We start from the raw sequence: 13,713 nt of genomic DNA on the forward strand, positions 1-13,713 counted from the left end.
TTCTGGGAATATGACAAGAACCATAAAACATTAAGCAGAGAAGTCTTAAAATTTGTCAATGACAGACTTGTTGACAGAGATGACGCCTCTTGGAGAGATGAAGTCCAACAAAACTTCTTAGAATGCAAAGAAGACACATGCACTGTTCTTGAAGATGAAATAGAAAACAGAATAGAAGAGCTATTAAAGGACAAAGAACTTTTACAAAAATATGGTTCTGAGAAGTTTGACATAACTCCACCAGAAAAGAAGAAGAGAGAAAAGAAAGAAAGAAAGTAGAAGAAGAGAAGAAAGAACCTGAACCAGAGCCAGTTCCAGAGAAAAGAAATTTGACATGTAAAATAAAATTTTATTTTTAGAACATTTCTGGGTCAATGTCAATGTTCTCTTCCTCTTTAGGAGCAAACACTGGCTTAGACTCTAAAATCTTTTTACCCAATTTACCTTGAACTTCAACTATCTTAGACTCATAATATTCATAGTCGTCTGCTTTCTTTGGTTCATAAGGTATAACAAGTTTGTATGCTTTGCCTTCTTCGAGTTTTGAGAACCTTCTGTCAAAACTTTCTTTGACTGCTAACAAACTTCTATGTCTAAGTCTTCAAATTTCGCACCATTTTTAGTCACAATAGCAAACTTAACTGGTTCGATGTTCCAAACTTTGCTGAATGAAGACTTTTCAAAAGGTAGAAGTAAACATTCAAATATGTGAATGGGTCTAGTTCTTCTTTAAGTCCTGACATGTACTTGTTTACTGAGATGAATTTTGTCATCTTTTCTATCGGATAAAAAATATTTTTTTTTAAAATTTACTCAGAAAAATTTTTCTTTGTATATACACCATTCTGTACGTCTAAAAGACTTTTGACATTTGCCAAGAATGTTCGTTTAGACGCTGTCATATAACCATATTCTTGACAATATTGTTTATAACGAATCGTACAATGACCTTTCATCTAAACACTCAAAGTCAGTTTCATCTTGAACAGTTCATATACACTCTTGTTTGCTTCTAACAATGTTTGTCTCTCTTCGGTATGTGGAATTTGTCTTGGATTGAACTTTGAAATATCTAATGTCATAAAATATGAGAACAAGTGGTTGTAAAAGTCAGATGTCAAAGTTTTCTGCTAAGTCGTCAAAATATTCTGTATCTTGCATATGAGCTTTGACGTTCTGACAACTACATATCTTCTGTCAGAACTTTCTAACTTCATCGAACAGCATTGTTTGAAACCATAACGAAATTTACAACATTTTCACAAACTCTTTGGTCTTTATACTTTCTTTTCAACAACTCCAACTTTGTCCTGTTATAAGACTCTTCAAAGCATCTGAGTTCAAAACTTTTGTTGTATCTATACTTTGAAGTTCGTTACATACTATAAGTTTCATATTCTTTATTGAAGAGTTAAATTTACCGCAGATGTTTTCTAAGTTTTGTCAAATTTCGGATTCGAATAACCTTCTAACAGTTTGCACAAAATATCTGTAAAGAATGTGTTCTTACCAGTTCCTTGTTTTCAATTATAATGAGAGCAGTTTCATTTTTAGCACTTGGATGTTGTAAGATGTTTTGCAAACCAACATAAGATATACTCATAAACCTTTTCGTTTCATTGCATATAATTTCTTTGACATGGTCTAACCAAGCTTCTATAACATTTTCTTTCCATTCTACTTGTTCGTATTTATATCCAGTGAAGATAGAATAGAAGTTTGGAGAAGGTGTATAAAAACTTTATACCACGAACTGAAAAATCTTCTAACTTTGACAATAAGATATCCCAAGCATCTAACATCTTCATGCCAACTTGTACGACTTTTATTTTCTTAAGTTTCTGTTTACATTCTTGTTCTGAAACTATTGTTGCTCTTGGTTTGTTAAAGACTACATCCCATTCTTTCATAACATAACATTCTGGGCAGAGTCGACATAAATGACTAAAACGTTTCAAAATTCTCGACTGCTTTGTTATAGTCTCTAAATGGACACATATTTCTGAACGCTTGGAAGTCATAAAAATCTGAAACATCTATTCTGTACATTTTTATAAAAATAAAAAAAAATATTTTTTTTTATTCTTGAGCTATTTGTTGTTCTTGAGCTATTTGTTGCATTTGTTGTTCTTGAGCTATTTGTTGTTGAAGTTGTTCTTGTAATACAATACTTTCACCAGTTGCATCTTCCAATTCGAAACTTTCTGCCGTCATTGACAATACATAGGACATAAAAGTTTTACAGGAACAAAGTTTGCGTCAACTAAGGTTAAGTTTATGTTTGCTAAAGTGTTTGAGTTTACTAAAGCTGAAAACTCTGCATTCGAATGAACAATAGGCAAACCAGCAGAGAATGTGTTATTTATACGCATAAGTATCTTTTGGTCATAGTAGTTTCTGTCGACATTCGAATAGCACTTTGAACCTAAGTTTTGAAACAATATATAAAATAGGTGTACTTAAAGTCAATGGAACAGACATTCCTTGTATGACACCTTTTCCTGTTATAGGAAACTGTTGGTAGTAAAAACCAGATATAAGTTTTGTATTATAGCTCATATTGTTTATAGTAAACTCAGTCGGACATCCAAACATAATGAAACCTGCTCTAGTTGCAGCACATGTTACACTCGTCCTTAAAGTATTAAATAAGTCAACAAAAACCTGTTGGTGGTATATCTGAGTAAGTATCTTCAAAGGAGTATTTTTTTACCATTCACAACAATAAAATCTTCTGGTGTCAAAAGAGCAAAACAAGCTTTAGTCGTCATTGTGTTTAAAGTTAGTTTACAATATCGTCCTTGAGGACTTTGTAAGTTTGTTGTTATAGAATTATATGACTCAGGGTTTTTAGTCGTAATAGTATAAACCATTGTGTCTTCTGCCCATTTACTTAGCAAATAAATTTTAATGAAATGTTGTGGTCGTCAAATATTTTTATGACGTCTGGGAAACTATATTTTAAGTTCAACGTTTCACCTCCTTTCATAACGTATATCTTGTCAATGACATTATATGAAACACCACAGCAACTAATGTCGGGTTCTATTTCTTTGATGTTTATATCGTCTGCCTCTGTCAAAAGTTTCAATAGTTCTTTCAAAACTTCATGAGGTGCAATGACATATGAGTTCACTTTTACAGGGTTGTGTTCGACCAAGTTTAACATTATACCTAAAGCTTGACAAATCTTCTCCTGAGTTTGAAGTTTGTTTTTCAGTTGTTTGGTAGTCATTTCGAATATCTGCAACAGAACTTAAGTCTCTGCTAACTTCAGGGTATGTTGGTTTGTTCTTTTACAGGAACAATTGTTATACCATCTTCGTCTTCGTATGGTTTCCCCACTTCAACATCTCTTTCTTTGACATTGACAACAACACTTTGACTGTTTGTTTGAGTTGGTGAATTTAACTTCACATCTGCCACCGCCATTAAACCTTTTGAAAACACTTACGCTTCTATTTTTTTCGGAAATGACATTTTACTTCGAATAAAAAGATGGACGTATTCGAGTATCTCTTCGAATTGAAGCAGAACAAAGTTTACACACACAAACAATACAAATACATTGACAGAATAGTTCTTTATACAAACAATGGAAAATGTTATAGAATAGCAGTCTTTGCTGAACCAAATATTTCCATAAAGCAAAGAAAGTTGGTATAACTGAAATGGTGAAAGTTCTTGAAGCAGACAAAAATATAACAACAAAACTTACAGATATTTCTAAAGGAAAGTTTATAATACAATTTTATGTCAAAACTGGCGTACTGTCAATATTTGATGGAGAGAAGTCAGTTCAAGAACAACTTACTGACCTGCTGCCAAAATCTGCTCGATGGAAGCTGTCGTTATGCCAATCTGAGGAGCCCCAGCAGGTTTCATCGAACGAATCTTCAAAAAGAGCATCTTCCGTGAAAAAGTGCTATTGGTTTTGTAAACTTCTTTGCTCTCAGTTCATCTGGACCGTCTCTGTCACCAGTATATTGTATTTGTACAGTACCAACAGTTGAAATACCACCCATAAAGTCTTCTGAGTCAGCAAATGGAATGCCAAGCCAAAAGTTTGAACGGTCTCCATTTGTATATTGAGTTTTTTGACCTCCTGTATGAGTCCATACTTTCACATATGGCATAATAGAACTTTGCATTTCAGGTTAATGGTTGTTGTGAAGTTGTTGTTAAAGTTCATAGCATCTAATGTCAAGTTGTATGACCTCATATCCTCAACTGTAGAATATTCTTCTCTTGGATAATATTTGCCATCTATGTTTATATGATATTTAATACCGGGGTTGTAGAAACAAGAATAGTCATTTATAGTTCGTCTGAACAGTACAAACATAGTATCTGCATGTTTCATTGCAGTTGTTAAGGCAATATCTGTTCTTGCACCTGGGTCAGCACTTTGGTTTCCAACTTCACCTGCAAAGTCTTTGACAGATATTTGGTGTATAGGGAACATAAGTGGAACTGCAATATATTTGGCAGCTAAAGCATTTGAAATATCTGGGTCCAACATATAGACTGCAAGTCTGCTTTCTATTCTCTTGCATTCAAATTTTTCGCATGTGAACTTAACTGGGTCCCAAGCAGTTCCAGCAGCATTGAAATAATAGTTTACTTCAGTGTTGAGGTTTGAGAAACCAAAGTCTAAGTCAACTTTGTCTTTGCAAAAGTCACAGAACTTGGCTCCACCAGTTCCAGCTACGTCTGTAATAGTGAATGGGTCTTGTGTTGGTGCAATGACTAAGTTATTTTTGCTTGGAGTAAGTTTCGATAGAAATTTTTTCCTGCCCAGTTTGGCAAGTATCTTAAAAACCTGAAGATGAGGAAAGATGACAAAGGAACTCTAAGTTTCAGTTTTACTTGGTTACTGCTGCTGCAGTTTGTCCAGAAAGGTTAACATAAACTCCTGGAACGTTAGGGTCAAGTCTTCTTATTTTCTCAATAGTTGCATACTGGTCTGTTTGTTCTCTAGCTTGTGGTTGTACTGAGTTTCTCAAAGCGAACCATTCATAGTTTGCCCATGTTACTGTTTGAACTAAGTCAGAGTTAGAATATATCTTATATCCCATGAAAACTTCTGGAGCATATTGGTATCCGACATAGAAAATTCCATTGCAACCTTTCTTGTCAGACAACTTGGCAGAAGGTTTTATTTCAATGTCTTGTTCCACGTATAAGAATGAGTTGTCAATAGAAATAATATGAAACCTGTCGCAAGCAATATCTACTGTTGTTGAAGAACCTTCTCCAAACTCACCTACGTTTCCATAAGAAACAGCAGTTGTATATTCGTAAGTTCCAGGAACTATTTCTGACCTTCTAATGGCATTGTCGCATTCGTTATACCATTCGGAAACATTTCCATTCATGGCATCCAAAACTGTTGGCGTTATATTCTGAGCGGCGTACATTTCATATGGGTAAAAATATAGAATAGTTGGATTTATTTGTCATAATAGAACCCACGTGGACCAAGCTTTACTTTCTCTGACTGAGTTTTTAACTCTTCTTTTTCCTTCATTGCCACTACTTTCACTAGATGAAGTTACTTCTTCACTACTTTCACTTTGTTCTACTCTTCTCTTCTTCTTTGGTAACTTGCCCTCTGCTTTAAGTTGTTGCATCTTTGCATCATGTTCATCTAGTATGTTGCAAATTTCACGTGTCCTTTTTGCCTTTAGGCTCTGGTCGCCCATCTCAGGTAACCAATATCCTAGAAAGATTTCGTCATAGTTTGTATTTGAGTCTTCGCGTATTGTTTGCATGACTCTTTCCTGAGTTTTCGGTTCAAGCTCTTCAAATATAGCTTGTCCATATGGAATAAACTTGTTTCCAAATATATGTTTTTGTAGCCATTCTGGTTTTCTTTCCATGTTACCAACAATATCTTTTGTGAATGGGAAAGCTTTTACCCAACGTTTCAGTCTTGCGTCATTTATTTCTGTAGTTGGTTTTATTTTGTCAAGGAACATGTTTTTCAATACTAACATTTCATTTGGTACTGTCCATTTGAGTTTTCTTAAATATTCATCCCTTCTCAGTTCATCGTCTGCAAAGTAAGTTTTTATGACATTTTGTAAACTTTCGTTTGCAAGGTCATGTACAATAGGTTCTCTTCCTTCTCTCTCCCTAACTCTCTTTCTAAACTCTTCACCAAATATACCATCTCTATGGTTCTGTGTAGTTCTTTGAGATAAATGTTCTAGAACGTCAGGTGTTATATTTCCATCAGCCATGTTCATTTCATACTGGTTCAAAATATCTGCATCTTTCATATCTTTCAATGGCATTAAAGCCGCGCTGAAAATACCAGCTAAATCTGGTTCACCATTCACTTCCATTGCGTCTACAACTTCTTGGAATTGTGGTTGTAAGTTTATGAACCACCTATCCGGGTTAGCTTTATGACCCCATCTCATTGTAGTTCCATAGTCTGCAGAAACAAAAGTAGGTTTGTTTCCATATTGGTTAGGTTCTGAATGAACTTTAAACAATGTTTCATTTCTATATGTTTTGTCGAAATTTAACCTTTTATTTTCACCGAGTTCAGCCAAAGATTGAACGTTATATGGTCGTAAGTAAAAAGGGTTATTGTATTTGTGTACATTTTCTTTCAGTACTTCCATTCTATGCTGAATATTTTCATCTGGTGTTGGAGTCTTTTGTATGTCGGCAAACATTTTTCGATATTCTTCTACTCTGTCAGCCGAATTTTTCTTAAACTCTTGGAAAGATTCCATATTCACCTCATACTCTTGTTGAGGGTCAAGATTTTTCGGCTGTTCCAAATCTTCATCTGGTTCTGTGAAGTTAGTTTCCAAAGGAGGGACTTGTTCGTTTCCTTCAGGCTCTTCTAGCTGTTGTTGCTGAACTATTTCTTCCATGTCTGGTTGTATCTGAACTTCTTCCTGTGGAGTTTCTTGTACCTCATCTGCTGGCATTTCATATATTCCGAGACGTTTTTAACAAGTTCCCTATTTAAGTCATCCGCATTCATAACCCTTTCTTCTTTCGTTCCGTCTTTATTTTTTACGCGTTTCATGAAGATAGTTGAATTGTCATTTATCTCTGACACCAAATATCTCGGAGTAAATTCAGTCATGTCATTTGGATGATATGCTATTAAATCATATCCCTTAGCGAGCTTGTATTTTCCAGGTTTGAAATTATATCCCGTTTGGTGCTGAGCCATAAAGCTAAATAGGTTCGGGTCAGTATTTCCTTCCTTGAACTTTCTAATAGCTTCTTTATATCTGTCACTAAAGTCAAGAGTATCTGGGTAACCATAGTCTTCTTTAAGCATTTTTAAGAAATCTTGGTTTCCTTGTTCTCTACTTCTTTTATGTCCTTGCTCTGTTTGTGGAGGTGGTTGCTGTGCAGGGTTTTGAACTGTTGGTTTTGGTTGTTGTGTTGGTTGTGGTGCAGTGTTTTGAACTGTTGGTTGTGGTTGTTGTTGTGCTGGATTTTGAACTGTTGGTTTTGGTTGTTGTGTTGGTTTTGGTGCTGGATTTTGAACTGTTGGTTTTGGTTGTTGTGTTGGTTTTGGTGCAGTGTTTTGAACTGTTGGTTGTGGTTGTTGTTGTGGTGCAGGGTTTTGAACTGTTGGTTGTTGTGTTGGTTTTGGTGCATGCCTGTGTCTGTGTCCATGTGACGATGTAAATGTTTTAGGTAGTCCTGGTGCAGGTACTTCTCTTGGAGGGTTTGGTGGTATATAAGTTCCACTAGCTAGTATATAAGTTCCACCAGCTGGTATATAAGTTCCACCAGCTGGTATATAAGTTCCACCAGCTGGCACATATGTTCCATCTGCAGCATAGTGTCCTACCTGACTTTTCGTTTTTAAGAAAGCATTTACTAGGTCTGTTTTGGTCTGTTGTAACTCTTTTTCTTGACTTTCCACAACAGTTGCTCTAACGGCGTCATAGGCACTTTGAACTGCCTGTCTCGTTGCTGCATCTGTTATTTTCGTCAGATTTTGTGCTACTTCTTTTAACTCTTTGTCGAAACCTTCAGACTTCAGTTTCTTTCCAGATGAGAAGTCGTTCACTTGTTTCACCTTACTATGAAGAGCTTCGAAGGCGTTCTTAAAGTCAGCATTCATTAAAGCTTCATTTGAACTGTCTTCATCCGCTTGTATTTTTGTCCTTATTGACCCTATAAGTTGGGCTGCTTTAGCGTTGGCTTGGGCATCTAACCAGTCATTGTTAGCTTTTATATATTCTGCGCTTTTCATTGCCTTTTGCATGGCTGCGTCGTTATTTTTACTTTCTTGTGCTAAGTTTTCATACTGTACGGTTTGGTTTTGCAACTGTAAAAGTTTTTCTGCCTTTACATTTGCTTCAACTTCTTTTTTATACTCATCGCTATCCATATATGTCTTCAGGGCTTTTTGTTTTATCTCTTCATCTTTCAGTACTTTATATTGAGTAGTATGGTTTTTCAAATTTATAACATCCTGTTCCATTTTTGCTACTTCTGCTGCTTTTTCTGACACTTTTTTCGCATATTCCTCTGTACTTAGTTCTTTCAGTTGTTCTTCTTTCTTCTTTTTCTCTACGTTTAACTCATTGAGTTTCTTTGTGTGTCTGTCATATTCTAGTTTCTTTTCGTTTTCACTTATTTGTTTCTGTATGTCTATGTTTGACTTTTTGACATCTGTTATTTGATTTTTGAGTGAACTCAAATTCATTTGACTTTGAGGGTTATAAGCTGTTCCGTCTGCGGCTCCACCATAGCCTGCCATTTTCGCTAAAAGTGCCGCTCTTAAACCTCCACTCTGTGCACCAATAACTCGGTTTAAAAGCATAGGATTGCTTGACATTTGTTGCAACATAGTGGGGTCATTCATTATTTGTTGTTGCAACTGTTGTTGTGGTGTCAGTTTTACTATTGGATGTTTCAATGCTCCCTTCCTCTTACGTATATTCTTACGTAGCTTACGTGGCATTTTAAGTGAAGTTAAAAAGCGGTTTTTGACAGATGTTTATATGACACTTCTTGTTCAGCACAAAAAACTACTCGGTCAAAGTGTTGTCAGTTTTGTAAAATAACCGTCCTATCTCATTCTATAAGGGGGAAAGTCTTCTCAAAGTATACTTCCTTGGAACGCCTGTAACTTTTCCTGTAGCGACGATAGACCCTTACTTGTCCGGACAAAGTTATACTATTTTGAGTGCTATACAAAAAAGTCAACGGCTGGCTCGTCCTCAGAAATTTTTTATGGGCTAGAGGGCGCAACGCGCCTGGAAGCCCTCCGAATAAAAACTTCATTTATACTAAACATCTTCAGGGCTAGAGGGCGCAACGCGCCTGGAAGCCCCACTACCTTTTTTTTTTTTTTTTTTTTTTTTAAATAGAAATGTATTTTTATTAATTTATATTAGAGGATCAATTTTTGCTGATTTTACTTCAATATGACGCCTTCTTTTGACAATTACAAAATATATTGATAAATTGACAGCAATTATGATAATTACAACACAAGAAACAGCTATTAGAACCAAGGTTTGCTTATTTAAACTAGTTGATTCATTACTTGGTTGTAATATGTCAATTTTGATATTTTTTGTGTAGTCTTCAACTTCTTCTTTACTTTTACCACCATAGCTAGTTGGGAGAACATAAACCATATCTAAAGGAAACATATTATCTATTTTGGATGTGCTTTTATCTTCTTTTATTGATATTTTTACTTGAGTCTTGATATTTGAGAAATTTTGATCTTTAGAAATATATGGCAAAGCAGAGAGGGCATTTCCTTCATTTGTTTTCTTATTGAATGACTTTGAATCAAAGATATAAGCATTCAATAATGTATTATTTGATTCAAACTCCATTTTTCTTCTATACGGACCAAATGAATTGACAATCAATGATTTCACAAATTTGGAATTTTCTTCTTCATATTCAAATGAAAAAACTGCTTTAGACTTGGTTGTAAATATCGAATAAACATTGTTATCATTTCTATTTTGATCTGAATGACATAAAATATTGACAAGGATAACCTGAATAGAACATGATGATTTTGAATTACATGTAAGTTTCATTACACTATTTTCTTCTTGGTAATTGCTATGCATTAAAAACGGATTTTTATAATTTTTTTCTTGTTCGCCATTATAGTAATAAGCAACATAGTTGTCGTTCGATTTCATTACGAAAGAACCCTTAATACATGCATATTGATTTTCTTTTAATTTGAATATCCGGCTCTCTATGCGAATGTGGGTTTGATCATTAACTGTTTGGAAGGGATTCCACGTATTCTGAGGCGTACACTCATTCAAAACTCCTTGTTCGGTTGCACCCATAGCCAAGTTTTTGTAAATAAGTCCAAAAATCATTTTTAAAGATTGACAAATTTTAAAATTCTGAATGAATTGAATTCAACATTCCTCAAATAAGGGATTGATTCTTCTAATTATATAGATTTACATTTCATCAGCAAAAAATTACAAACTCTGATCAATAAGATATCTTTCATTCAATTTTTTATTACAAATTTGAGAAGATTTTTCTCAATTAAAAACGGATCTATGAATCTGACAAGTATAATCTCATCCATTTTTCATGTCATTATGCATCCTACAATCAAATAAAATTGAGATAGTTTTGAAGTTTCGCTTCAAAAATCTTATCCGATTGGCCAACTAAAATCAGATAAATAGAAACCAAAATTTAAATAGATACTGGAATATTTTTATTATCATTGTTAAAACAAACAATTTCTTTACAAGGAGCTCTTAATCTTAACTTGAATAGAGCAGAGAGTTCCATTTGGACTCATAAATAGAATAAAATGTTCTCCTTTTGCACGATGTACTGCTTGGATTTCAACTTTAATGCTTTGGCCAGGTATGATATAACCTGATGAAGGAGTAACAACGATTTTATCAGTGGTAGTGTTAACGGAGAACTCCGCGAGTGTATAAGAAATATTTTCTATCTCGATCGTGATACTCTTTTTCCTCTTGATTTCCACTTTTTGTGTGTTTGCGATACAGATTGGTTTTTCAAGACTAAGTAACTCGTTGTATTTCTTGTAAAGGAGGCTGTTGAAGACTTCTTTTCTCTCTTTGTTCTCAGCAGGGATCATCAATTCCCAATGGGAATGGACACATCTGTGATCCGAAATTTTTGAAGTGCCATTTGTGTAAAGAATGTTCTTAGGATCGACAGGATAGTTGTGATCTGGCTCTGTAGGTGCGAAATAGCTCTTGTTTGAGAATGGATAACGAGGATCTCCGTAATGATAAAAAACATCTGTTTCAAAGAAGAAAGCATCGTTAGGACCAACGGAAATACGTGGTTCAAAAGTACGTAGAAGAACTCTATCCGTGTAAGAAGGAACTCTTTTCTTTGGAGATGTATCATAAATGTCAGAATTTTTATCGAATTTGTAAGTTGGTCTGAAAGTAATCGGAGGTTCGAATAATTTTCCTAATTCTGGTACCATTCTGCGCTGATTTATTAATTGGTCGGTTTCTAATAAAGATGACAAGTCAGAACCATTGCAAAGGTTGACGACTTTCTCATAAGGCATACTAATTCTGTAATTGAGATCGCCACATATGAACAAATAGTCCGTATCTCTTGGAACCATGTTCATGATCTTAATAAGCTGCTGATTTCTGCTTTCGATATTATGATCGTGAGCAGTAAGATGGCATCCGACTAAACAGATGTTTGCTGCACCTGCCTCAATATTAAATTGAACAAAAGACTTGTTTGCAACAATTCCTCCAGCGCCAAGACGTAATTTCTTTGTTTTAGCAAGTCTAAGCTGAGGATTAGTCTTATTGAGTGCAAGACATCCGAAAACACCACCAAGAGATATCGAATGAACAATTTCTAGTTGTGATGTTTTGACAGAAGCAGTAATAACTTCTTTCCATTGGTTGGCTTTAGCGGAATTTCCTATGACCATAGAGTTGACACTCATATCGATCTCCTGGAAAGAGAAGAAGGCAACGTCAGGATTTGAATGAATAACTTTCATAAGTTCTGGAGTAGCATATGTGGTAGGGGTAGCTTCAGCGACATTCCATGTTAAACAATGGATAACAATTGGCTGGGATTGAGTAAAATAGGAGGAATTCAAAACTGTGCATCTTTCTTTCCAAACCTCTTCAGTTTCTTTGAAGATGCCAACGGGAGAAAGACCGTACTTGGTCTTATGTAAATCAATGAAATCAAATGGTAATGGATAGTTCTTTTCCATTGAATTGGCTTTCAAGTAAACAGCGTTTTGTTGATGAAAATCATCAGAGGCATTTAGCGATATATTGGCTGTTAAGCGGAACTGTGAAATGAATGCTTCAAATTTGCGAGATTTTTCACATTTGACTAAAACTTTTTCATCTTCATAATCCATAAATGTAAATAGGATGGAATCAAGCGATACATGGGCTGTAATTAAGCGTGTAATAGGGATAATGCATAGTTTACCTTCATTTTCAATTTCTTGAAAACATAAGTAAGGCATTGCAAGGGAACCAATCTGAAGAAGAATTCTCATGTTTATTTTAACACTAGATGCCACGAAATATCCTTGACAAGCGCACCAAGGCTCAAGAGATTCATAAAATTCTTCCATTCAAGAATTGAATCTTTATTTATCGAATCCTATTTTATTTTTGAATTGAGTAGGGGTAATTTTAGCTAAAAGTGACACATTTGTAAAAAGTGACACACCGTGAAGGATGTGATTACCGATCGGTAATTTCGACAGTTTAGAATTTAAAATTTTTTATGGAACTGTTGCGAGTTTCATAAAGAATTTAAGGAATATAAGCAAAGATTTGAATCAAAATCTTAGACCTAAGCCGCTCGATTCGCTCGCGGCTTCCGCGAATTACAGATCAGCAAAGATTTGAATCAAAATCTTCGAACTAAGCCGATCGCTTCGCTCGCGGCTTTCTTTATTATTTTAAATTTGCATATTTCCATCAAAAGTTCATAAGGTAAAAAATTTCGTTTATTTTTACTAAGAAAAAAAGGTTTTGATAATAAATTTATTTTATTTCGAAAAAGTAGCAATAATCGTAAAAGGGTATTGATAGGCTTGCTAAAGTAACTAATTTTAGCTGTCAAATACTTTTGTATTTTGAAGTAAATTAGTATAAATTTGTTTTTACTTTTATTTCGAAAAAGTAACAATAATCGTAAAAGGGTATTGATAGGCTTGCTAAAGTAACTAATTTTAGCTGTCAAATACTTTTGTATTTTGAAGTAAATTAGTATAAATTTGATATTATTTTAACTCCCTTTGAAAACCTCAATTTTCCATACAGAGGGAACGGGAATAGCATCCAATATTCCCTGAGAATGGTTGCGCATTCTCAGTTCCCTCTATATTTCGAACGAAGCTCTCATCGGTCTTTTTTTAATACTAAACGTTTTTTTTCCTGTCACTTTTAGCTAAAATTTGGGTTTGCCAATATTTATTGTACTAACGATAGGACCACGTTGACGATAAAATTTGTATCTGTCGAAATTATTGATTTTTTCATATAATAAAATAATAGCAATTTGTAACTGTATATTTCTGAATTTGGCATCAAAATAAAGATGATCGGAGAGTCATATTTATTTTCTTTGGGAATTAGGATATGTTTCTACCTTAGAATGAATCCATGCATAGAAAAACAATGGAATCCAAATTCCCATGACGGGAAATCACAAATCATGAAATTTTGAAAA

General features: G+C 34.5%; 1 protein-coding gene and 5 pseudogenes across 6 annotated transcripts, besides 2 other annotated features; all 6 read right to left on the reverse strand.

The window, feature by feature from the left end:
* Positions 1 to 9,359: part of a mobile genetic element that runs on past the window's edge.
* TVAGG3_0970360 lies at positions 356 to 773 on the reverse strand (annotated as a pseudogene). Its single transcript has one exon. A coding segment is annotated over exon 1 (418 nt).
* On the reverse strand, positions 1,131 to 2,049 carry TVAGG3_0970370 (annotated as a pseudogene). The gene has a single exon. A coding segment is annotated over exon 1 (919 nt).
* TVAGG3_0970380 lies at positions 2,080 to 2,889 on the reverse strand (annotated as a pseudogene). The gene has a single exon. A coding segment is annotated over exon 1 (810 nt).
* On the reverse strand, positions 4,344 to 5,078 carry TVAGG3_0970390 (annotated as a pseudogene). The gene has a single exon. A coding segment is annotated over exon 1 (735 nt).
* On the reverse strand, positions 5,740 to 8,956 carry TVAGG3_0970400 (annotated as a pseudogene). The gene has a single exon. A coding segment is annotated over exon 1 (3,217 nt).
* A 1,182-nt stretch (positions 9,360 to 10,541) lies between the features above and the next one.
* TVAGG3_0970410 (phosphatidylinositol dephosphorylation) lies at positions 10,542 to 12,635 on the reverse strand (the record flags this gene model as incomplete). Its single annotated transcript, XM_001305050.2, has 1 exon — positions 10,742 to 12,607. The coding sequence occupies one exon, from the start codon at positions 12,605 to 12,607 to the stop codon at positions 10,742 to 10,744; it is 1,866 nt and encodes a 621-aa protein (XP_001305051.2).
* A 19-nt stretch (positions 12,636 to 12,654) lies between these two features.
* Positions 12,655 to 13,449: a mobile genetic element.
* The last annotated feature ends 264 nt before the right edge of the window (positions 13,450 to 13,713 follow it).

This window comes from Trichomonas vaginalis, chromosome I (genome assembly GCF_026262505.1).
Source record: "Trichomonas vaginalis G3 chromosome I, whole genome shotgun sequence".
NCBI lineage: Eukaryota > Parabasalia > Trichomonadida > Trichomonadidae > Trichomonas > Trichomonas vaginalis.